Raw genomic sequence first — 25,842 nt, 5'->3', positions numbered from 1 at the left:
GGACTCTATTCTTATCAATATCCGGCGTTTCATTCTCAGGCAGATCAAGCACGTTTTTGGCGATGGTCATTCGGGTACATGATCCCGGGTGGGTTTGGTTTGGCTGTGTTTCAGGCCGTGTTTTAATTTAGACTGCTCAGATCTCTGCTGAACAAGGTATTTGACCAAAACAGGACAAGCTGCTTCATTGTGAAAGTGGTGGCTATGTGCATCACCGAGGCTTTCCACCATCTTAGCAGCGAGGCTGTGATAAGTTACTCCTGTTGCCATTTCCACACAGTTATCCACCTTCGTCGTGCCCCACCGCAGGGGAAGGTCCAACACACCCTCATCGGTTGGTGCGGACGTTATCCGCTCCGTCTGCGCATGACCGGAAGCGCAGCGGGAGCCGCGGCAGTGCTTCCGGCGAGGCGTCTTGCCGCTGTTGTTGAGGGGGCCGGACAGAGAGAGAGTGAGAGAGGGCGGAAGGGTGAGTCAGGGCTTCCCGGGGCCTCCAGTTGTGAACGGATCGCATCCAAACCCCGGACGTTACCCGGGAGCAATGAAGCTGCGCCAAAGCCTGGGTCCAAAGATGAAGGAGCCTTTATGGCCCCCACACCCCCACCCCTTCCTCCCCACCCACGCCTTCCTCCCCTTCCCCCACGCCTTCTCCCCTCCCCCCACACCCCTCCCCCCTTCCCAATTGTTCGGCTTCTGTCCATGACATCCAACGATAGTGTGTGAATGGGAGAGGTGCAGCCCTGCCTGGGGAGGTGGGGTTACCCTGCCCCCTCTACACACCCCCACGCCACTTACACATACCCCACCCCCAACCTGGCGAAGCAAGTGATCGAAATAAAAAGGGGCAGGCAACATCTGTGGCGAGAGAAACAAAGTTAATGCTTCACGTTAATAACTTGAAGACTACTCGCTTTCAATGCTGTGGCAGTTCCCCATTCCACATAGTTCATCTACTGCTGAAAGTCTGCCCTCCTGGCTCATTCACGGGTTCGAGTCTACTCTCTTAAGAAATTGTTAAGTTCATTTTGGAAGGAGGAACAAGTATTTAAATAGAGAAAACTGGAAGCATATGCAGCATAAAGGAACTTGGATGGTCTTGTATACAGAATGCTGAAAGCTAGGACAAGTGCAGTAGGTAATATAAAGGGCTATTGGGATGTTGGCATTACTTCAAGGGGGTTGGAGCGTAGAAGAAAGGAACTCCTACTGCAGCTGTGTAAGGCACTAGAGAGAATGTAGTGAACAATTCTGGTTCTTGCCTTTTAAGGAAGGTTCATGAGGATGATCCTAGATATGGGGGGGATTGACCTACAAGGAAAGGGTTAAGATTGTTAGGAAATTAGACCTGCTAAATGCTGAGAGATATTTCCTCTCATGGGGGAAGTCCAGAACCAGAAGGCATGGCCTCAGAATAAGGGGGTGCCCATTTAGTTCTGAGATGAGAAAGAATTTCTTTGGAACTCCTTGCCACAGAGAATTCTGGGGGTAAAATCCTTGTGTATTTTAAAGCTAAAATAGATTTCTAATTGTAAGGATAATTGGGAAAGGGCAAGAAAGTGGATGATGAATGTCAGATCTGCCATGATCCTACTAAATGACCTACTCCTGTTCCTACATCTTATGGTCTTGTGGATGCAGTATTGAGGGAGTGGTGCACTGTCTGAACCGTGCCTTAACTGAGCATTAAACGAAGACTCTATCATTCCTCTGGATCATTTAAGTGATCACATATCCTGTTCTGAATTTTCCCTTACCTAAGATATAAAAAAAATACTGTAATGTAGCAGAGCAGTTAAATTACTAGACCTTTAATTTAGAGACATTGAAACTTGAACCCCACTGTAACAACTGGGGAATTAAAATTGAAGTAATTAAATAAATACAGATTTAAAAATCTAGTGTCCATAGTGGTGACTGTGTGAAATGACTGGATTGGATTGCTGCAAAACCCATCTGGTTCACTAATAACCATTCAGGGAAAGAAGTATGGCTGTTATGTGACTCCAGGCTCTTAACTGCCCTTTCAAATGGTCCAGCATCCCACTTAGTTCAGTGGACTTTAAGCAATGATCAATAAATGCTGCTGATTACCAGTGACATTTACATCCTGTGAATGAACAAATTAAAATAATCTGGTCACTAATCTCATCTCTGTGAAGAATCTTGAGTACAAATCCCTAGATTGTAATTCCTTAACTGTGGTTTTTTTTGAAGCAATTAAAAAACTATAGGCCCACAATTTGTGAATATATACTGGGGTAGAGCAAGTGAATTTTTAGACCGGGCATCTCAAAGGTTGGAACTGGGATTGTCTTAATGAATTAACTTTTATTGACATCACTCCTCAGTTTAAACTTGCCCTAAGGTCTTAATTATTATAATAAACAATAACTATAACAGCTTTTTATTCAGTTTGTTGCTTATACAACAAATATGTATCTATATAACATCTTCAGTACAGTAAAATATCCCAAGCACTTCAACTAGTGTTATCAAACAAAATTTGAGCCCTAGCCACATAAGTAAATATTAGGCCAGATAAACAAAAGTTGTTGAAGAGGTAGATTTTAAGGATTGTTAGATAGGAGAGATAGGTAGAGAAACTTAGGGAAGGAATTCCAGCTTGGGCTTTGGCATCCACCTTGGTGAAGCAATTCAAATCTGGGATAAGCACTGCACTAGAATTGGAGGAACCCAGACATTTCCGTAGTTTTTGAGTTGAAGGAAGGTACAGAGGTGGGAACTGAGAAAAGTTTTAAAATCGGGGTGGTTTATCAGGAGTCATTTTGAATGGGACCTAGTCTGATAAGGATTACAGTTTAGGATGACGTTGGGTTCACAAGAGGCCTAGAATGGATTAGAAAAGTGATGTTTTGAGGTAACATGAAGGAGAGTTTCAGCAGTAGATGAACTGATGCAGATGTGGAATTGGGAAGTCTTGCAGAGTTGGAGGTTGCTAATATTGGTGATGGAAAGCATGCATGGAGAGCAGTGGTGTCAGAGACTGGGATCTGAGTTTGTGACAGAAACCAAAACTAATGGCTTTGGTCTTTTCAGAATTTATATTGGAAGAAGTTCCTAACCTACCAATGCTGGATGTTGGACTGATTGTTTAAGGGGTAGAGAGTACTGATGCTCCATGATATAAAATGAATTCAATATGAATGAAAGGGTATAAACACCAAAATTCCCTAGAGTGTGAAGAAAAATATCTTCTATTAGAATAACTCAAAAGTGCGATGAATTTATTTATTAAAATTAATAATCTAATTGTGATACAGAAATTTATCACAACATTGATAATCCATGCATTGAGAAATCTCAGCATAATAAACTGCAGAATTGTTCTAAAATATTGGTTTGAGTGTTAGTGCCCGATAGTGATTGTGAAAGCTATCCTTTAAATAAAAACTTGTCATTCAGTGCCCTTCAGGAAGATGGACATGTTACCCTTACTCAGTGATTGGTAGGTAATCTAGTTCCACCCTACGTAGGTAACAGTTAAGTTTACAGATAGGCAATAAGCGCTATCTTGCTATTGCAAAAAATTTTAAAGAAATAATTTAGTACTAAAAGTTCTACCAGCCAAAGCAAATGAGATCTTGGCTCAGTAGGTAACACTCACACTTCTGAGTCATAATGTTGTAAGTTTAAATCAGATTTTCAGAAATGACTTTAGGGCATTAATTTATCTCTTCAGATGGATATAAAGCATCTTGCAATGATTTATTTTGTAGAATAAAACCCTCCTGGTGTTTTCACTGCATTCATCCTTCAACCACATTCATCTTTCAACCAATACTAGGTTAACTAGCCATTCATCAGCATATGTGAGTGGACTCTGTGTTAAAGTTTGCAACAGCATAACTAAGATTCAGAAGATATTTACTATGAATTAATTTGGGATATTACAATGTTGTGATAAATTTCTTTATTTTGCATACATATTCTTAATCTCTTCCTATGTTACTTGAACTTTGGAAGGGTGCTGGGTTGGCAGGAAGACAATTTGTTGCGCAGCTGGTAGATGATCCTGCATTGAAAGAGAAGGGAAGTATGTAAACAACTTATTCTACGTGTTTTCCTGTATTGGTTTAGAAATTTAAATTTAAGCAACATACAACTTTAATGGCAATTGTTTTCTCTCTTTATCTCTCACCATTCATTCCCCACCCATCGATGAACCAAACCAAACATTTATTGTCATTGGACCATAATAACTAAAGTGGACAGTTATGCATGGAGATGATACTTTATACATAGTATGAAAATTTAAAAACTTAAGAATCCCTTTTCCATTTGCATCAGTGGCTTGCTGGTACAAAACCTTATGCTGTGTTTTTCTTCTTCCCAGGCAGTCTCCTGGGGTCAAGGATCACATTACCAGTCCATTTCAGTATTTCTGCTTTTATATGCTTCCAACAGATACATGTGAAGCCATCCGAAATGTTCTTTCTCAATTTTGATTGTCTTGGGCCAGAAATTCCCTCAAGTCAGTGGGAACACTGCACTTCAAGGAGGCTTTAAGAACATCCTGGAATCACTTCCTTTGTCCATTTGGTAATCTGCTCCCATGAAGGAGTTTGGAATTGTGCCTGTTTCTGAAGTCTGGTGCCTTCACATTCACAAGCATGTGAATGATGACTAAGTATACTCTACGGTTGTTGATTTGGGAGAGGATACTGAATTGTTTCACTTATTCTGTCAGCGGATTTGGAGGATTTTGCAGAGTCAGCGTCAATGTGCTTTAATATCCCTGCTATAGATAGTTCATGTTACAGACGTGTGCAGGAGAGCAGGGATTACTGCAGTCTGGTAGAGTGTGAGCTTTTATCTTCAAACACTTTTCCTTTGATAGCCAAAGGCTGTGCTGGTGCACTGAATACACTGGTGAAATTCATCATCTATATCAGTCTTTGTTAAGAAGTGGCTTCAGAGATATGGGAAGTAATCCGTGTAGTTCAGGCTCCTGTTTGGACATTAGGTATTGAAGGGTGATGTTATACAGTCAGGGCAGGTTTGTAGAGGGCCTTTCTTTTGTGAATGTTAAGCGCAAGGACCATTTTCTCATATGCTTTAGTGAACAAATAGACGAGGATTTGAAGCTCAGCCCCTGTACAATTGCATGCACTGCAACTCGACAACTGTCATTGGGGTGAACTTGGTTCTGGATTGGAATCTACATAAGGTGAACAATTTTGCATTTGCTCTACTCCAGTGGGAAGCTTATTGGAAGGTACACATTTAAAATATTTTTGACACTCAGAAAGAAAAGAAAGATTTAGTCATAGATCAATATGTATCAGACTTTAACAATTTATGTTGCTACTGATGTTTAAGGTCGAAAAAGAATACTTGAGGTTAATGGAAGTGATTTAGTGGTACAGCATGTACACATGACTTAACTATAAACCACGTCATTCCTAGTGGCACATCAAAACTTTACACTTTGTCATCAATGAGTATTCTTGGCACTGCTCAGTTGTTATCTATGTTGTTCACCAAATTGCTGGCTTTTAGTTTTACAGCTATCATGTGTGAGCCACTAGTTTTAGTATCATTTGATTTTTGGGATAATTTGGTTTTATCAAATTTGAGACTTACACATGACTTCTACCACTAAGGTTGTAAGCAACATAAAAATATCACCACTGTCAGTTATCGATAAATGTGGGATTAAAAATACATTACGGTAAATTTTCATCCAAGACTTTCATTGCAAGATATTGTGTCACAGAAGAACTGATCAAAAATTTACCAAAGTTGGCTTTTCTGTTCAATTTTATTTTCCTGTTCTTCAAAAAGCAGCAGAAAAATACGGTCCCTGGTATATTTAATGCAGTAGAAAATCCGAGCTGTTAGTTCTCCATTATTTTGCACTTGATTGATTTGTATGTTAATTCCACGGCGAGAATGTAAAATATCCATTATTTTTAACTCGGAAAAACGAGTAATGTCTGGACTTCTATTGAAGGTAATCAGCTCAAGTCTCATTATAGATTAAATGTTGTAGCTTTCCTTTTTAGGCCAGCTCTATTGAAGAAGCCTTAGGTAAGCAACAGACTGCTGTAAGCAAAGGTTATACCTTTATATCTTTCACCTCAGTAAGATAAACATGCATCCACTGTATTGCAGACATTAACAGATGAATTTGCTTTGATTTAATCAGATATATGCCATAATAAGGCCTTTGTGAGTAAGATTCATTGAAGAAAATACACTGCTTGATCAAGATTTTCATTTTCTTTCTTATTACCTCCAGAATTCTGAAGATGGTCAGCATGGAGCTTGGAAAAGCGAAATTGCTGCGAACTGGAATTAATGTATTGCATCAAGCTCTTCATCCAATTCATGGGATTGCCTGGACAGATGGAAAGCAAGTTGCTCTCACTGCTGTTTACCTTGTCAATGGTGAGGTAAAGTTTGGAGATAGCAGTGTTATTGGAAGTTTTGAACATGTGAATGGGCTTCATTGGGGTCCTGTTTGTTATACAGGAACTCTAGCATTGCTAGCTGTTCAGCATAAAAAACATATAACTGTATGGCAGTTACAAAACAGCACATTAGAACAAAACAAACTATTGGTTTCCCAAACTTGTGAACTAGGAGAGATTTTTCCAATTCTGCAACAAGGCTGTGTGTGGCACCCAAAACATGATGCCTTGGTGGTGCTAACAAAAAGGGATGCCTCGGTATTGTTTGCGGTGCAGATTGATAATCGTAGAGTTAAAGTGGAGATCAAAGGTAGTGGCTTGATTCATTGTGCATGTTGGACCACAGATGGAAATCGTTTAGTGATTGCCATAGGCAGCACCCTTCATTCTTATATTTGGAATAATACTCAAAAGACTCTTCATGCATGCAATTTTTGCCCTATTTTTGATGTTGGAGGATATATCTGTGCAGTGGAGGCATGTTTGGACTTACAAGTGGTTGTGACAACTGAACTGCCTCTTGATAAAATCTGCGGTCTCAATGCTGGTCTTGCCTTTGATGTTACACCCACATCAGAAACTGGATCTTTAATTTCACGACCCACAATGCTAGCTGTGGATGAAACCCATTCTATGGATACAAGAAGAAATTCAATAGATTCCTCAAGATCATTGATAGAAGAACCGACATTTTTATCATCTGATAGTGTAGACTTGACACATATTCTAGCAAATCATCGAAAGTCTGATCCTAGCCCCCTTATTCACCTACGGCGAAAGGATTGCCTTACTGGAAGTGGTCATGATTCTTCACATCTGATTCTTGTAACCTTTGAGAGAAAAGTGACAACAACTAGAAAAGTAAGCATACCTGGGATTCTGGTCCCTGATATATTAAGTTTTGATCCTCATCGATGTACAATTGCTGTATCATCCAATACTTGTAACGTGATATTACTCTATTCAGTAACTCCTTCAAGTATGCCTAATATTCAGCAAATCCATTTACAAAAGAATGAACGGCCAAAAGGTATGTGTTTTCTGACTGAAACACTGTTATTGATTTTAGTTGGGAGGCAGAAATCAAATGACCCTGCTTTTCTCCCATCTTCTAATTCAGATCGTTATTTAATCAGATTTATGACTAAAAAGCTCTTGTTAGATGGTTCTTCAGACAATCTGAAGATTGGGCAGCCAGGTATTAATATCTCTGGAATGAAGAAATATTTTGAAAATTTGTCCAAGGAAGAAGCAGTTACAGGAAAAGAACTATTATTGCCAGGGAATACCACAATTCAATTTCCAAGTCATAAAAAGGGATTAATAGAAGAAATAAGGAACAGCAGTAGTGAACAGAGCTCAGAAGCAAGCACTCCAAAACCAACAGAAGGAGCTGCACTCAATCAATCTGCAATGATTTTGAAAAACTATGATGCAGAACCTGTAAATAGCTCCATAACAATGCATGGACTTGGACCACTAAATAGAGATTTGAGTAGCCCAGTCTTATTTAAGGAAGATCAAGATGGACTATCATGTGCAAGAACTTCACTGAACGACAGTGATAAAGTGAATGAAGAAATTAAACAACTATCTAGAAAAATGGAAAAATTACTTGATAGCTTCAAAGAAATGAAACAGTGCCTTTCTCAAATATCAGATTGTACAAGAAATGGAAAGAAGTCATCAATGGCCTATTCATCTGATCCTTCATTTCTATATGTCACCTGTCAGGTATTTTGTTTTCCTCTAATTTTGGTTATGTTGCCAAAAGGTAGATGTTTAGCTTTTCCTCTTAATTAGAGAAGTCAAAGTGGTGATTTATTTGACCTGACTTCAATTACTCCTGCAGGAGGACTTCAAAACTTTAATCTTCATGCAGTATTCTAAAAACAATAAATGCAACGTAGCAATGAAACCTTGCTATTGTTAATTGTTGAAATTAATTCTATTAAAATACCATTTTTTAAATTATTTGGTCAGATGCTTAAATATTTTTTTAAATTAAATAAATTAAATCTTACATTGAAACTCCTTTTAATAAGAAGAACAAGGAAAAGCAAGTATTTAAGTTTATTTAGAGTTTGATATATAAATTAAGGTTGTTAAAGATTAGTCATTTGTTACAGAACTAATAAAATTAGCTCTGTTATTTAGGGGTTGGTCTGTAAAGTTAAAGCTGAGAGACTATTCAACTTTTATTTGGTGATAAAATTAATAAAACTAGCTTTAAATTCATTTTACACATGAAACATTTGAACATGAAACATTTTCAAAATTAAATGAAACTGAACTTCACAGCGGAACTCCTTAGTGATAACACAGAAAACCAAATATTTATATTTTCATTGTAAGCTCCTGTAGTCAGAGGTAGCCAACTTGTTACCCTTGGGATTTAGGCAGCTTTCAACAGTACAGTATTCTTGTCATAAAATGGAACCTTAGATAGGAGGAGGCTGTTTTGCTTATCATGTACATTGCCAGCTCTTGAGGTGTTTTTCCAAAGCCCTTATAGAATGGGTTACAGCATATGCCACTCCATAACTGAAGTATTTGCTTAATTCCTGCAACTCTGATCCTCATTCAACTCACCTAAACCCTTCTTGCGACCTTTATCTGTGGTAAATGGCAAGGTGTTAAAGGGAACCAATCACTTACTCTTCCATACCACCTACAACCCCCACTGTTTATTTTTTTTTAAATTGATGTGACATTGAATGAAGAAAAAATCCCCCTCTCTCACTGGAGTATCTTCTTCCCTTGCAATGATAATTTGTTAGTCTTTCTTACAGGTGTATGCAATAATTAGTAATTTACTTTTCTATTAGCAGAATATAGGAAATAAACTGCTCAAAGAATCGTAGAAATTTATGGCATGGTGACAAACCATTTGGCCCACTGTGTCTATGCAGACCAAAATTTGACTTCAGCTTAGTTGCACTTAGAACATAACACAAGTACATAAAATAAAAAGGAACAGGAGTAAGCCAGTCAACCCCTAGAGCCTGCTCCTTCATTAAGTAAGGTCATGGCTGGTCCACTTCTGGCCTCAAGCTAACTTTCCTGTGCTCTCCCCATACCAATTAACTCCCTTGTAGTTCAACTGTCTGTCAATTTCTACCTTCAATATATTCAATGGCTGAGCCTCCACAGCTCTCTGTGGTAAAGAATTGCAGTGAATCATGCCCCACTGAGAAGGAATTCCTCATCTACTGCCTGACTTTTCCATTTACTTTCTAGCCCGGGTCTAAATGAGTGAAATTACAACTTAGCTGACGTTATGAACACTTGAATTCATAGATCTGCATCCAACAGGAATTGTATTGAAATTGTTGAATATAATTTTGCCTAAATTTTCTATAACCATTGGAGAAAGAAACTTTAAACCAGCATCCTCAGCTCAAAGAACAATATTCCCTCCCCTATCCTGTTCCTTGTGGAAAATATACAGATTTTAATGATTATTCCAAATCATATGTACATTGGGAGGTCATAAACATAATTTATTAAATCACTGTTGATGAAATTCATTTAAATTATCTGATTGAGGGAATTATATCTACAATAAATAACATTGCCTTATAATTATGTTTTGAAGAAAAAACTGCAGGAGAATACAGTTGTGGATGAAAAACGAGCTTTTCTCCTTTGTGAAGGCAAGCTTCGTCTAAGTACAGTCCAAGAAGTTTTTAACCTTTTTGTTGTTGAAATGTTTTACGGTAAGTAGTTTCAGTTTGTGAATAGTAAATGTATTATTCTATTTTCAGTAGTGACCAAAATATTCTGACGTTAGAAACATTACTAGGGAGGCAGAGTTTTGATCCTGAGTTGGACATGTTACCAGAGAGAGCTTCTCAAGATGAAAATTGTGATTAAAGGTATTAACTACATCCATTATGGAGACACAAGAGACTGCAGATGCTGGAAATCTGGAGCAACACAAAAAGCTGGAGGAACTCAATGGGTCAGACAGCATCTATGGAGGGAAATGGACAGTTGACTTTTCGGGTCGAGACCCTTTCCTGATGAGGGGTCAAGACCTGAAACATCGACTGTCCATTTCCCTCCGAAGTTGCTGCCTTACCGCTGAGTTCCTCCATCTTTTTGTGTGTAACTACATCCATTAACCAGGTTACATTGGATACATCTTTCGTACAAATCCATGATTCCTGTTCTATATTACTGATATGACTGAAGATACTTATTTCCTAGTTTTGAGAGACTGTCACCTTACTTTTAAAGATGGCTCGAAGGGAATTGTAAATAACGTGGCAATGAGTGGCATTCTTTCCAGCGTACTGTTGGTGTGGATCAAGGATTCTCAGCTTGACAACAAAGAAAAGTAAAAAGTGCAATTTAAAAAATGAAAGTTTCTATCAATATGTAATAGCCCCAAATGCTCCATCTTTTTTCTCCAGAAACATATATATTAATAAGGAAGGCAGAAATCCTTGGGTATGCAAAACCCAAAGTTTTCTCATTGTGCCTTTTAGGATTACTCTGTTTCCCAACAAATAAGTTGGAGGTGGGGCAGAACTTAGGGAAGTACTCGCAACAAGTAGAGGCTGTTGTCTCTATTGTATAAATGGGAGAAATTACTGAATCAACTCCATTCTGACTTGGAATTATGGCATCACCGTATGTAGTCAAAATTGACAGTTCTGTTTTGTACCACTGTATGTTTGTGATTGGACATTCTTCGGCATGGCATCATCATGTTGAGATAGAGAAGTAAGATAACTGATAGCCATGTTAGAAAATGTCAGTCACTGAACAGCTTTGTTCATATTCTTAACTTGTTATTGTCACAGAGAATTAAGCCTTTTAATGGAAGCCAAATGTCTGCAAATTCATGTCATTTAAAATTTTAAAATCACTATTAAATAACTAATTTTCAAAGGTCACTCTAGCAGTTTTGTTCAATTTGTTTAATTATATAGTTCTGAGTTTGAAAAGTGTTCATTTAGAACACCACAAATAATTGAGCCGTGTTCAAAGCTTTTCCCAATTTTGTACTGAAAACATATATTTACCCCAATCATAATGATTTTACTTAAAAGCTGGCTTGCCAGTGGATCTTGCTGTGGACCTTAATTTGTGCCTGTAATATATTTAAACATCAGTTCTGTTCATATTAGACAGAATCAAATAAGGTTAAAATGAAAAAGAAGGCAAGTTTTCAAATTAAAATGTTAAGATTGGAAATGTAAGATGGATTTTGTCATTACAATTACTTTCAATAAACCTTTACAATAAATTTGTAAAAAGTGGTCAATACAGAAACCTCTTCTTTAAATGTTCAGTGTAACACCACAATGTTCAAACAATAAACGGCTACCCAAACAGACGCAAAAAATTCTTGTATTATCACTGGAGCTTACTGTGCTAAGGCTTATCACTGAAACCCGATTATGTCTTAAAGCCTGACGTTGGTATTCAGTGTTATAAACTCAGCAAGTAGGACAGATGGTCGATCGTATTTATTTACTAATAATACTTTTTCAGCATATGGATTATCAGTATTCTAATATGATGATCAGATGTTCAAAAAGCTCCATATAAAAATAATGCACTAGCACTTTTTATGCCTGGCAATGATAATTTGAAACAAATCCATTGAATATCATGCAGATTGTCCAAAGGAGTACTATCATCTCGATTTTAACAATTGCCAGTTCTCTCAATTAATATAACAATCAGTACCTCAGCTTGACGTAATCAAACATTAATTTATGATCTGATCCTTCTCATATCCTGAGACTGCTTTCTTTGCTAATAGCCTTTTCTTAGATCCTTGTTTCTGCTTCTTCCTGTAAATTCCAGACTGCTTGTCTATTATTTGCATGCCCTTCTTTCTGTCACTGAAAATAATTTGTGCATAGTGCTTTTGTTTTCTCATTTTGCTTTTCTCAGAATACTAACTCATTAAGTGATTTCATCTCATTTCCTAAAACCCCATTGCAGCAGAGCACAACAGACTTTGATTTCTTCTGCAGTGTATAGACCTGATATTTATAGTTTAGCTGGATGAATGTAGGTTAGGCTAAAAGTGACCAAAGAACCAGTCAAGGCCAGAAGTGATTGCATGGACTATATTAACACCTGGTGGCAAACCAAGTGGAACTATGACTAACAAGTAGGAGGGAACACCAGTGGGAAAATGCTGCATCCAAGGACGCATGGGGATGGAACTCACCAAGGCCAAGACCCACGACTGGAGCAATGCAAGAAAGCCTTATGTATCAGTATTTGAAATCAGGGAATGGTGGCATGACTCAGGATTGAGACCGGGTTAATAGGTCCTAAGTATTTCCTTGGGAGCCGGTGAAAGAAAGTATGCTGAATGCCTTCTATATCAGTTTATTTGCCTGCTGTGTTTGTGCAACTTTGAACATGTTGTCCAAAGTCCCTCTGTTCCTTTACACTTCTTCTCATCCAACTGTTTATTCTATAATTCCCAATGTTTGCCTTTTCCAAAGGTATGACCTCACGTTTCTCCAGGTTAAATTCTATTTGCCTTTTTTGTGGCCATCTTATCAGTCTTGATGTCTTCCCACAGTCTACAGTTTTCTTACTTATTATCACATGGCTTATTTTTGTATCATCAACAGAGTTCTTCCCCATTCCCCAAAATTTAAGTGTGAGCCGTTAATTTGAACCATAACAAGCAAAAATTTTAATATCTAGCCCTGCAGAGCCCAACACCCTTCCACGCACAAAAACCAACTGTCAACCAATCCTTTAGTTTCCTGTCACAGGGGCATTTTTCTGTCCAAATTATCATTTTCCCCTAGATTCCATGGTCTGAAATGTCTGAACCCTGTTCAGTGTCCTTTTCAGTCAGGTAGTTGACTCCGTCGTCATTGAAGATCTTAGGATTCATGAAACTTCCATCCCCATAGGCAGTTGAATGTTCCGTGACCACTTACAACTCCATGTAGCAAGACTGCAGAGCTTTGATTTGTTTTCGTTGGTTGTGGGATATTTTAGCCCTGTCCACAGCATGCTACGCCCACAATTTAGTTCTGTGGTTCCGTAGTGTAACTGCAGCATCTTGATCTTTTCGTTTTAGATTTTCCTTCTGCTGTTCTTAGTTTGTTCTTGATTCCTTTTTTTGTTTTCTGGCTTGGTAGTAATGATTGAGTGAAGGATATGCTGGCACATGAGGCTGTAGATTGTTGCGGAGTGCAATTCCTCTTGCTGATGGCCCATTGAATTTCATGACTGTCTCGTTTTGAGCTGTGAGAATCTATTTTGAATCTAACCAGTTTAGTACAAAGCTATAAAATACAATGGAAGTTGCCTTCAATATGGGTTTTTGTTTCCAAAAGGAATGTATATTATTGACTCCTGTCAATGATATCATGGTCTATCAGGTAGAATTTGCTCTTGCATTAGCCTGTGCACTACATGCTGTGTGCCTCATTCTCACAGCAATCTCCGTTAGATTTTGCCAGACTGATAAGCAGTGGAGTTACGAAGCCAGTCATGTTGATGGACATTTAAGTCCACTACCCAACAGACAGTAATTCACCTTCAAGTGACTCATCTGGTCCACTTTTGCTATATCACATCTTAGCTTTGTAATATATATTTTTCCCCATGAGAACTTTCGCAGCTGATCTAACTTATTCTTCACTGTAACTTCTCTAAATATAACTAACCATGATCACTACTACTGAATTACTTTCTCACTGATACACCTTTCACCCGCCCATCTTCATTCTCAAGTCCCACACTGGCATCATTTCTTGGTAGGTTTTCTATGTAATGGCTCTAAAAGGTTTCTTGATTCTATTTTAAAATTTCTGTAATACCAATCATAGTTCACAACAGGGTAGTTAATATCCCTGTGACTACTATATAATTGTTTTTACATCCATGAAATGTCATATTTGACTAGGGGTTCTGTTTTACACTCAGTCCTTGTTATCTGCTGATTATCTATCCACATATTCAACTCATCTCGAATTTTTCAAAAGCTTTGAGCCGCACCAAAAGGTATTTAAATGTCTTCAAAAGAAATGAAATGCTTACAGATGTATTTCTCTGCATGTGTGTGTTATTTAAAAAGGCCAAGCCAATGGGAGAATGGCAGCTCTGTGCCTCTTTTTCCTCATCTTGCTCTCAAGCTCCCACTCCTCCAGCCTCCATCTCCTCGGTCAAGAACTGTTGGCCCAGAGGAAATTCTAACCACTCCCCCAACATCTGAGAAGGGGTTGAGCACTGCATTATATCCTCTTGAGATGATGTGGTGCTCAAGATTATTTTATTAAAGGTTTGTGCATTTTTATGATATCTTTGTATTGTTTTGTAAACTAATCTCATTTCCCTTTTGTTATTTAAATGTTTTACAATGTATAGTAATATGTGTTAATGCTTTTAGAACATTATAGATCATATTTATGTTTATTTGTAGGTCCTATTTGATACATAGGAGAGGGCCTTAGTTTTTTCTGTGTTTTTGGAAAGCCTATACCCTATGCTTCATCGATAACGAGGCTGAGTGTACCTTTCAATCCATGTGTCCTTCGTTTGATAATCCTACTAGCATATTAACCCTGCTCACAGGTACCTCTTGTGTTGAGACCTCCGTTCTCCCGACCCCAAAATGATTTTTTAGCTTTCTCATTTGGAAACCATGCAAATTGCTCCCATTACTGTAACATTTCTGCACTTGTTTAAGCTATCCCTCTCTGATGCATGCTCTCTCTCTCACTCTCTTATGTGCACTCTCTCTCTCTCTCACACTCCTCTCCACCTCCCCCCCCCCCCCCCACCATTTAGCATCGTAATATTTTCTGGGTCTGCGGCACATGGATAGGAGACAAAAGTTTAGGCATTGTGGAGAATGGGAGGCCAGCCAGGAGAATATTCAATAGTTGTATCTAGAGTTGGGGTAAAGGAATTAAGAGCTGCATCAGTTCATAGGTGAGAAGGTGAAGACCAGGAGAACTCTGTTCTTGCTCTGTCCAGGAGGAGAAGGGGTGAGAGCAGAGGTGCGGGAATTAGATGGGATGCAGAAAAGGACTCTGTCCAGAATGGCGGAGGGAAAGCCATGGTTCAGGACAAAGGAAGGCATTTGAAAGGCACCTGTGCAGAATGTCTTAATCATCAGAACAGAATGGAATCCTTACACGAGGCAGGATGGGAGGAAGTGTAATCAAGGTAGCTTTAGGAGTCTGTGGATTTGTACTGGATGGTGCACTGTTACAGCGAGATCCAATGTAAACTGGAGCAACGGTGCTTTATTTTTTTTCTGGGCATGTTGCAGCCTGCAGGAGTGAATATTAAATTCTCCAATTTCAGATAACTTGCTCTTCTTTCTTTCCTCTCCCCCTTTTATTTTATTTCCTTTATTTTCTTTTATTTCTATTTATTTCTGGCCTGCTCAGCACATCCCAGTGGACCAGACAGTACATAACCCAGACTTCACACCATTAACAATACCATTACACGGACAAAGAGTTTAACTACCCATTCAATGGCTACATCATTTCACCAGATTACAGACATTCCTTTGTTCCACCCACTGCCCTCCCCCATCTTCTCTGTCACTTGGACTAACTTGCTTTCTCCCTTCCACAGTTCTGAAGAATGGCCTTTGACCAGAACCATTAACTGTTTCTCTTTCCACAGACTCTGCCTGACCTGCTGAGTTTTTCCAGCACTTTCTGTTTTTATTTCAGATTTCCAGCATCTGCAGTTTTTGATTTACAGTTTTCAATTTTCTGCACTTCTTTTGTCTGCTTTCTAGACATGGTTACTAATTTCTTGCTCTCCGTTTTTGGTGTTTCATCATTCATATATTGTACCAAGCAGTATCACATACATTTTTGATGTATGCAATATTGCCAATAATGGGAATGTTACTTATTCCTCATGAAGAGTATTTATTGTCAATTTTTATAGGTCAGAACTGAGCATACAAATGTAAATTAAAGATAAGTTATAGGAAATAGGAGTGTACTGTAAGAATCCTCAAATTATTAATGTCATACTGACTAGTAGCTGCCAAAACTTGAGTATTGCACTGTCCCCTTATGCTGCATTTTCTTTTTGAACTGAATTCAGCTGTTGCATACTTTTTTTTACATACAACTAAAATTAGATAGTTTTGAAGGAACATTGGAGCCTGTAAAACATGGTATATTTTATGGTCATATTTACTTTTAAGACTTTTTAAAAATTTTTTTTTTAAATTTTATTTACAGCGTGGTAACAGGCCCTTCCGGCCCAATGAGTCCGCCACACCCATTTTAAAACCCCCAAATTAACCTACCCGTGTACGTCTTTAGAATGTGGGAGGAAACCGGAGCACCTGGAGGAAACCCACGCAGACATGGGAGAACGCACAAACTCCTTACAGACAGTGACGGGAATCGAACCCCGATTGCTGGCGCTGTAATAGCATCGCGCTAACCGCTACGCTACCGTTACTGGGTTAAATTTTTTAAATTAAAAATGAAAATCTTTCTGTTAATGACAGAAATTTACAGAGTACTGACTGCAATTATAAAAAATGATGGGGTACTGGAGAAGTTATCCAGGATGGAAAGCTAACAAATATAAAAGAGTGAAATTTATAATTTCACCAAATGCTGATAAATACGCAGCAGGCTGTTGGTCTGAAACTGTCTCTGAAGGTGCTTTCTGATCCGTTGACTATTTATAGTATTTTTTTGTTATTATTTCAGATTTCCAGCATATGATGTTTTGCTTTCGTATTTTAAAAAAAGCTGACATTTCTATGATGCCTTATGCCAACTATGCCTACACTTTCACCCTTTTGCTTTCTTCTTTAGCTACTTTTGCTCCTATATAGCTAATTATATTAATCAGTTTCATTCAGCTACATTTCTCTTCACTACTCTTTCAGCATTTTCTCCTCATCTTATTGTAGTTTGCTTTCTTGTAATCAAATATTTCTATCCTAGTCATGGATGGTAGCAATTGCCAGATTTTAGATTTGATTAAATTATGGCCACTGATTGCATGAGATTCCATTACTTCTTTCGCAAGCTATTTGGATGGCATCTGCATGAACTAGTCTGAATTTGTTTTTTCTATTCTTATTCATTATATAGAAATAAAATTGTTATTATGGATAATCGCAACATCGTGATATTCTTCTAAATACACCTTTGACAAAAGGTTTTCTTTCCATTTCTATATTTCCAGTTAATAGTTTCCCATTGTTAAGACAGTAAAATTTACTAAGCTATCTAATTGCTTAATTTAAAAAAATCATCATTCAGTCCATTAGTTTATTTGGGCAGAGCCAACCTTCATTGCTTTTCTTTCCACTGATAATTCTCATAGCTTCATTATCACCTTATTGTCTTTTTTATATAGCCCTTCATAATTGTTTCTGTCTTTCTTGAACGAAACATATTTAGGAATGTTATGTTTACTGCTATCTTTTGGAGCTGCTATGCTTGGGCAAACCACAAAGTGTAATTCTTATATTTTCCTTGTTGCTTCAAGATCCAATATTTGTTTCCAGTATTTTCTGAGTTCCAGAATTCTGATAAGGGCCCTTTAAGGTTTTCTTATTTCTGTTCAAGACATTTTAACCCCAAGTTTTTTTTTTAATTCAGTTCCTTGTTTTTCTCTCTGCCTTTACCAACCCTTGACCACCCTTCAAATTCTGCATTTTGTAACACTGTATTTTAAATCCAGCTCAAAATGTAATTTACTGAAAAGAAAAATGAATTGTTTTGCTTGATTCATGTGTCCTCGTAGTTAAGATCTTAGCCATATCCTAGCAACCCCACAGCAATTCAGAGAGATGCTTTGACATCTTACTGATACAGCTGCAAAAAGCAATCTCACTAATTGTGGTTCAGTGATCATTGTAACCTTGAAGGTAAAATAGAACTGATTTTGCTAAAAGTATTTTGAGTTCCTAAGAATTGACATTTTTGATAAATACCGCTTTACTTGGTGGATCCACTTTAGTAAGAAGAATGAATCGATAAAAAATCATATTTATTGTGACAATGGTCAGTTATCAGAAATTGCTGTGGAATATGATTGAAATTAATTCACTTGTGCCTTTCCCCACATTTACCCCAAACCTGACATTCTGCAGCTCAGAAGATTGTATCTAATCAATTTTATTTCCACAGCCAAAACAAATGATTTAAACTGTCATAAATGGCCTTATTCGAGAATACTCATTGAATGATCAGAGTTTAATTATGTGTGTCTCATCAGGATAAAAATATTTATTTGAGTAGCATAAGCTTTCAAGTTGACTCAGTGACCAGAGAAGTATTTGCCTAAATGGCATCTTAGCTGCTGTTTATGCAGTCTAGAAAGGTCTGAGATTCACCCGCACTTTGTGCTGATTTAGCTGATCACAGCTGGGCCATCATAAGCGATGCTATAATTAGCAATGGTTCACGTTCCACACACTCCTCTTCCTTGCCTGTGGCCAGGCATCAATGACAGAGATTGCCAACCTCTCTCACCCCACCTTTGCAATTTTTTTTATTTGTTCTACTGTATCAGATATTTGGTATTCTTTTCATCCCTCTGGTACCTTGAAATGCCTATGTTGATGCTGATTTAAAAGTTAAAATGTTCATATTTGATTAATACATGGTTTAAATATTACAGTAAACACAGATAATGAGAGTTTTCAAACTGCTGCTTATCTGAAATGTATACAATATTACTTTGCTCTCTTTAGCTCTGCTGATTCATTTACAGACTTTTTTTTACATGAGATCATACTGGAGGTGCAATCCTCAGCACAGGTGGAAAGGGGATAGACAGATTAATGGACAGTAATATGATAGACAGTAAATATGATAGACAGTATTTGAGGGATGATAATCAGTTATCATATTTATTTATCCTAATAACCCAAGCTGAATTATTCCTATATAGATTGTTGTGGTAATGCAGATTATGTGTTTAATTTCATCCAAATACCCTCAAGATGTTGCAGTTAAATGTTGTGATTGGCTAAGTGTTCAAGTTTCAAGGTGTGATAAAGTATTTCATTTTTTGAATTTCTCTGATGATTGCAATATTTCCATTGCTCTCCAGATTGGGATCTCATGTATAACACAATGTTATGCTAGTGAATATAAATATGGGAATTAACAAGTACTAAAAGAATACTTAATCCATTTATACATGCACCTTTGAAGAAATGTACAATTTTATTACAAATTCCTTGTAACTGACAGACAGATAACATTCTAAAATTTTACATGAACATATAGATTGATTTTAATTGAAAAAGATGAAAGTAAGTAAATAACATTATATTTATATCATAATACTCATAACCTGTAGTATAATTTCCTAAATGATAAAGTCACAGATTCATTAGGCCAGCCACATTTGACTACATTAGCAGTAAATCAGGAATGAAATTTGTTCATATTCTGATATATATTGGTAAGCTTCCCAATGGTTTAACAACTGCAGTTATGATATAACACCATCTTCTAAGATTATTTTCTAAGATTAAAGTTTGAATACATTGTACTTCATAGAGATGACTGAGCTGATAGCAATTGCTTGAATTCATTGTGAAATTGGAAGTGTTAGAACAATATAGTTGGTCCTGTTGAGTTTTGGGTTTACAAAGTGTTCACCAGAACTTCTAGTTTAAAAAAAATAAGTTTGAAGTTTCTGAAAAATTTGAATAAAACTATTTTACTTTAATTAGGATTCTAAGGGATATTGTTATCTGGCATTTATTTTTTATTGTAACGATTACTTGGAGCATGTGTATTTTGTAACTTTGTTTCAGTTGTGTTTTAGATATCAAGTAGTAACCTTCTTATTTTTATTGTAGGTTCTAATTGGATAGTTCTGACTGCAGATAATGACGGATTTGCTCCATTAACATTCAGACCCAAACAGGAAATTATGATTCGTGATGGGAAGCAAACAATAGGATCTCTAGAATTTCCACCGCCTCCATCTCCAACCAGCAGTTTTAATTTGGACAGCCGCAGAAGTACAACATAACCTTCACTTGTACAAATGTGAAATACTAACGAGCTTCTCTTTCAACTCACTTGTTAATTGTGATATTCATAAATGAGCAAACACATAATAAAGTATTTGAGTCTATTTTAATCATATGAACATACAGAGTATCAGGTAGTTTTCTTCCTGCTGGGGACTTCATTAGGAACACTGCACAAGACTAAATCATTCAGCTTCTCAAGCTTGTTCCACAATATGGTCAATCATAGCTTTTTGGTTTCTTAATCTCATCTGCCTACCATTTCTCCATGTCCTTTTATATATCCTTGGCCAATATATGCTTATTGATCTCAACTTTGAATGTATTAATTAAGCCAGCAAGAGGGAGGGAATTCCATACTTTAATCATCTTTTGAATAAACAGATGTTTCCTAGCTCTTCTTCTGATTTGACTTAGCACTGATTTTATGTTTCTTTTTTCCCCAATTACAGGATAAGTTTCTCTATATCCTATCAATTACTTTCAAAATACTGAAAACTTCCATGGAAGTGTCCCTTTATCTCTTTTATTTCAGCCTGACTCTAGTATATTTTAATGAACAGACTTGGTATAGCTGTACTAAAACTTATTATACTTTATATTCTGGATCTTTAAGGTTTTTGTTTACTATTTAATCTGTTGATCTGAAATGGATGACCTCAAATTTTCTTGAAATCCATCTGTCATACTTTTGCCTTCTCATTTAATCCAACATTGTCTATATACACAACTTGGTATTCATCAGTTTTTATGTCATTAGCAAACTTGGACTTGTAAATTATTTAAGTCATAATGTAGTGAATAGTTGCAGATTCACTAGCCACCTTTCAAATTCAGTCCATGCACATTATCCCCACTCGCTGTCTGCTGCTTCCTCTTGTAACTAAGTAATCATTTGACTTCTGTTCCATGATCTTTCATCTTAGTCTGATGTATAAATCCTTAATGAATGCCTTCTGGATGTCAATGTAAATTAATTCCATAGGCATTGTCAGTTGGAGATTCTGGATCTGCACCTGAGTATGCTAGATTGCGAGGTTAATTGAATTAGGTGAATTGAAGCACATCCTTTTAAAGGAAGCTGCTAATTGTTTTCCATGAATTTAAGTTAATTATCAAGTCATTCAGTGGATCTGAGTGCAAACCCATGAATATATCCTCTTGAATCTCATTGGGAAGTTGATTAGTGCCTCAATGCCTAACTCTTTCTTGCTGTTGGGAGTTTGGAATGCTGAAGGTAGTTTTATAATCATTGACTCTAGATTCAAATAAATCTTACTGCAAAACTGAAATTTAAGGCTGAGACATAAGAGAGTCTGCAGATGCTGGAATCTGGAGCAACACACACAACTATGGAGGGAAATAAACTGTCAACGTTTCGGGTCAAGACCCTTCATCAGGATTCATAAAAGATAAGACTAAAATTCATCCTTCCTTCTGGTGTGATCTTGCCATGAATCCTGCATGAATGTACATGAATGGGCAGAAAACGTTGAGTCCTAGAAACGTTGGGTCCCATCTGAACTTGAGAACTTTCATAAAATAAAGGGAAAAGCTTCTGCCCTCCCCTTAATGGTTCAGTGGTACAAGAAGAGGCAGGATGAGGTGCTGAGATTACCTGTGCCTAGGTTTCTGAGTCTCTAGTAATAGATTGAGGCAGGATTTTCAGCAAGAATATCCAGAGAGAGGAGCTGTAACAGTTGCTTGCTTGATAGAAGTAGGCTCCATGTGGGATCTTGCTGAGGATTGGGTATCCCCGCCACCCTCCTCTCCCCCACCCAAAGTCCCTTTATGTCTTGTCACTGAACAGTTTGGAAGGTATGTCCTGACAGCATAGCGCCATTTGAATTGTAAAAGTCATGTATGAAAGAATCTAAAACCATAGTGATAAAAGAAGGTCTGTGAAAATAAAGTGTTGATTTTCTTAAGAATTGTTTCAAGAGATTTAATAAACTTTCATGGTTTTAGGGGACATAATCAGTTTTGCAAAACAGTTTCCCTTTTCATCTTTGAAAATAGCATTGCATTTTGGTTGTTCAGATTAATTTGTTCAACTTTGCCTGTACATTTAACCAGTTTAAATTCTGTTGATGCTCATTAAATTTCTTACATGAATTCTTCAGATTTTTAAACTGTAACAACTTTGTGGAATGTACTGTTCAGCTGTTGCTAACACTGTGAGTTTCCTAAACTACTGTAGTTTTATTTTAAAATCAGTTGGCTATTTCATCCACCTGCATAACCCTAGGCAACTATTTCTTGAAAGTGAAACATCTAAAGATTGTTCACTTACACATTGGTCCGCTTGCTATTTCCTGTCCATTTATTGAATAGACAGAGGATTATATAACTGGCAAAAGCTGAAGCTGAAAAATTACAGCTCACCTGTAGCATATCTAATTAGTATGGCTGATATTTTTGTAGTAACTGGATAATTGGTTTTGAATCTCCAGATGGTGTCTCAGTCAGGTAGCATTGGGCCACAATAATCCATAAACCCAAATGGGCTACAACGATTGAATTCCTAATTTGTCTAATTCTGGTAGAACCTGGTTGTAGTGCATGCAACAAAAGTTTTGTTTATGAGCAGTTGTGTATAACAGGGGTAAGGAACATAACCTAAATGTCAGGTTCTTTGATTTATGTGTAATGACCTGAAATATAGAGGCTGTGATTGTTGCAGTTTGGTTTTATCATTGTCAGATGAAATAAGATTCATATGATTTTATACCTACTTTCATTTTTATTAAATCAACTACATTTCTTGGTATTGCAATGAGCCAGAATATTACATTATTTGCAAAATATGGTACATTTAAGTTTCTTTCAGTCAAACATTGTTTATATTATTCATATAAGACCTCAAGCCTTTCTGTAGCACAGAATAGCCAGCAGCTTCTGAGCTAACTTTAAGTGTTGTATTTCCCATCATTTGTAGTGGTCTTAATATTCCTGTGGATATTTAGATATGTAGATTCTATGTGTCCTATCAGTTTTGTTAGAAAACAATTCCAGAACAATATCCAGTCTAAAGCTATTGAAGTTATTCTGACTGCCTTGTGTAATTTTATGAGGAAATGCTACACCAGTGTAGTTGTAGATTTTATAATGTAATAATGAAAAGCAGAATTTGTACCGAAGTTTTCCATCTACTTTTGACCTAAAGTACTTCTGTGATCTCACAAGCTGTTTAAGATCAGCTAATTTAACATGTACTTTTGATGACAATTGTAGTTTTAAGTGGAGTAGAGAAAATGTGATTCTGTGCAGCAAGACTGTGGGAGCTGTCAGCTTGTTTATCGTTTGATGCTCTATTGCTGTTGATGATGGCATGCTATATTTGGATTAGTGTATACTCCAAAGAAAACTGAGTATTGAATAGTTCAGGGTGATCTAAAAAGACGCCTTAATGTTGCATTTGTTTTGTTCCCCTGTCTACCTTGGTGATGCAGCTAGAAATTCTAGAGACCAATATTAGTTTATTTTTTGTGTTAAACTGCAGTCATAAAGAATGATGTAATGGCTAGCAGCAGGGGTGCTTACAACCACCATTTTAAACCAAAAATTACAACTATCTTGGATCATTTTGGATAGAGTGTTACAATATTACAAGACAAAATATGTTGTTGCTGAAGTATTTTGGAGCTACGAGAAGATTGTACTTGGGCTTTTGAAATAACAGAATCCATATTTGGAAGACTTTTTTAGCTTTTCTTCATGTTAATATATTTATTTAAACTGAAGTTACTATATTTTGCATTTCTTAGATTATATTTCTATTATTCACATCTTTTGAGAAATTATCTGTAAAAAATTGTTTTGGAGTATCTTAGTCTGACAGTGTAAATAAAAATTATTTAAAAATTATTGACATTACTTATTTTATATATCAGTTACACGGTACTTTGATTCAAGCTTTGACACTAGTTTTTACAGCATGAATTAAGGTGAATTTATATTCCTTGTTTGGTCAAAATTTCTTTAACTGAAGAAACAGTCCTCCTATAAAGATGGTGTGTGATTCCCACATTTCAAGATCTTTCTGTATTTTCAGTTCATCAATCTTTATCTAAGATGCTACATCCTTCTGGTGTTCAAGTTCAGGAGCAATGTTTAATAAATGCTTAATGTTGAAATTTAATAGCATTAAAAAATCAAATATTATTAACTCGTATGTTATACAGTATATCTGTATATATAATGAATAAGGCCTGGGCTATGAAAAGCCACTTAATTGAAGTGAAGTATCTTTGAAAGAAAATGCTGTTATGGCTTTCAGGTAATTGAAATTCTCCCTTCAGAATTCACAAATCACTACCCAAAAATTAGAGATACAGAATAAAATTCACTCTCACTGAATTAATGTGAAAAAGAAACTAAATAAATAAGCACAATTTTTCTTCAACTCACATTTCTCAATGTGTACACAGATAACGTGGCTTCACATTACTGAAAATTGCGCAACAAACTGTTTTATAGGAACACCCCCACCCCCCTAATGTGGGAGTCACCTTTAACCAACTCTTGATTGGCATCCAGTCTTCCACCCTTAATCAACTCCCTTCACTACAAATGTATCATTTGTATCATTATAAAATTCACTGAGGAATTCTTCAATAGCGCTGCCAGAATTGATTACTTTTATCATCAAAAAAAGACAGTAATGGGATTGGAGACAACTACAAGTTGCCTTATAGGTTGCAAACTATCCTAATGTAGTAAAGTACCATCATACCTTCATTGTCTAAATAGTGGAACTCCCTACCTAATAATATTGTTGAAGTATTTTCACTGCAAGGACTGTAGTGATTCAAGGTGGCTCAAAGGCACCTAGGAGTGGGCAATGACTGCTGGTCTTACCATTATTATGCAGATTTACAGAATAAGAATACAGTAAAATATGCTTTAGTTAGTATATCATTTTAATCTTATTAAAGCTCCATTCCCTGGTAATGATAAAATTTAAAATTTTTTTTACCATATCAAAATGTTATTTAGGTTATTCATGGCTGCATCTACCATACCTCTATCTTTCTGCAAGAATTTGTCTGCAATACACAAGCTTATCTATAGTCAATGTTACCTTGTGACATTCTACTAAGCAGGTAAATAGCTGCACTGAAATATTTGTAAGTGATACTATGCGCGCCTGAGAATGAAATGACTAATTTTCATAAGTAGAGTAAAACCTTTGTGAATGATAAAGTCTGTGTTCATTTGTAGCTGCTTGGAAGTTTCATGCCATGCTACTTTGAGAGGCCACATGTTACAACCTATAGATTCATTCTATTATGTTAATGCTCTCACAGTGATGGACTGGAATGCAGTAAAACTCCAATAATCTGGACCTGATATTGAGAAATCCTGATGGTTTGGATCTGGTTCACTCATTTGTCTGGATTGTGAGCTGGA

General features: G+C 36.8%; 1 protein-coding gene across 2 annotated transcripts; it reads left to right on the top strand.

Annotated features, from left to right (window-relative positions):
* The first annotated feature begins 276 nt into the window (after positions 1–276).
* wdcp (WD repeat and coiled coil containing) lies at positions 277–24,263 on the top strand. Of its 2 annotated transcripts, none has more exons than XM_052024663.1 (4): positions 277–469; positions 6,263–8,168; positions 10,033–10,153; positions 20,254–24,263. In XM_052024663.1, exons 2-4 carry the CDS (start codon positions 6,273–6,275, stop codon positions 20,427–20,429), a joined length of 2,193 nt encoding a protein of 730 aa, XP_051880623.1. In that variant the 5' UTR covers positions 277–469; positions 6,263–6,272; the 3' UTR covers positions 20,430–24,263. The 2 variants fall into 2 exon arrangements, with proteins under 2 accessions (XP_051880623.1, XP_051880622.1); XM_052024662.1 differs by lacking the exon at positions 277–469 and adding an exon at positions 5,106–5,236.
* Positions 24,264–25,842: the final 1,579 nt, after the last annotated feature.

This window comes from Pristis pectinata, chromosome 10 (assembly GCF_009764475.1).
Source record: "Pristis pectinata isolate sPriPec2 chromosome 10, sPriPec2.1.pri, whole genome shotgun sequence".
Taxonomy (NCBI): domain Eukaryota; kingdom Metazoa; phylum Chordata; class Chondrichthyes; order Rhinopristiformes; family Pristidae; genus Pristis; species Pristis pectinata.
This window is presented reverse-complemented; position numbering and strand designations above follow the sequence as displayed.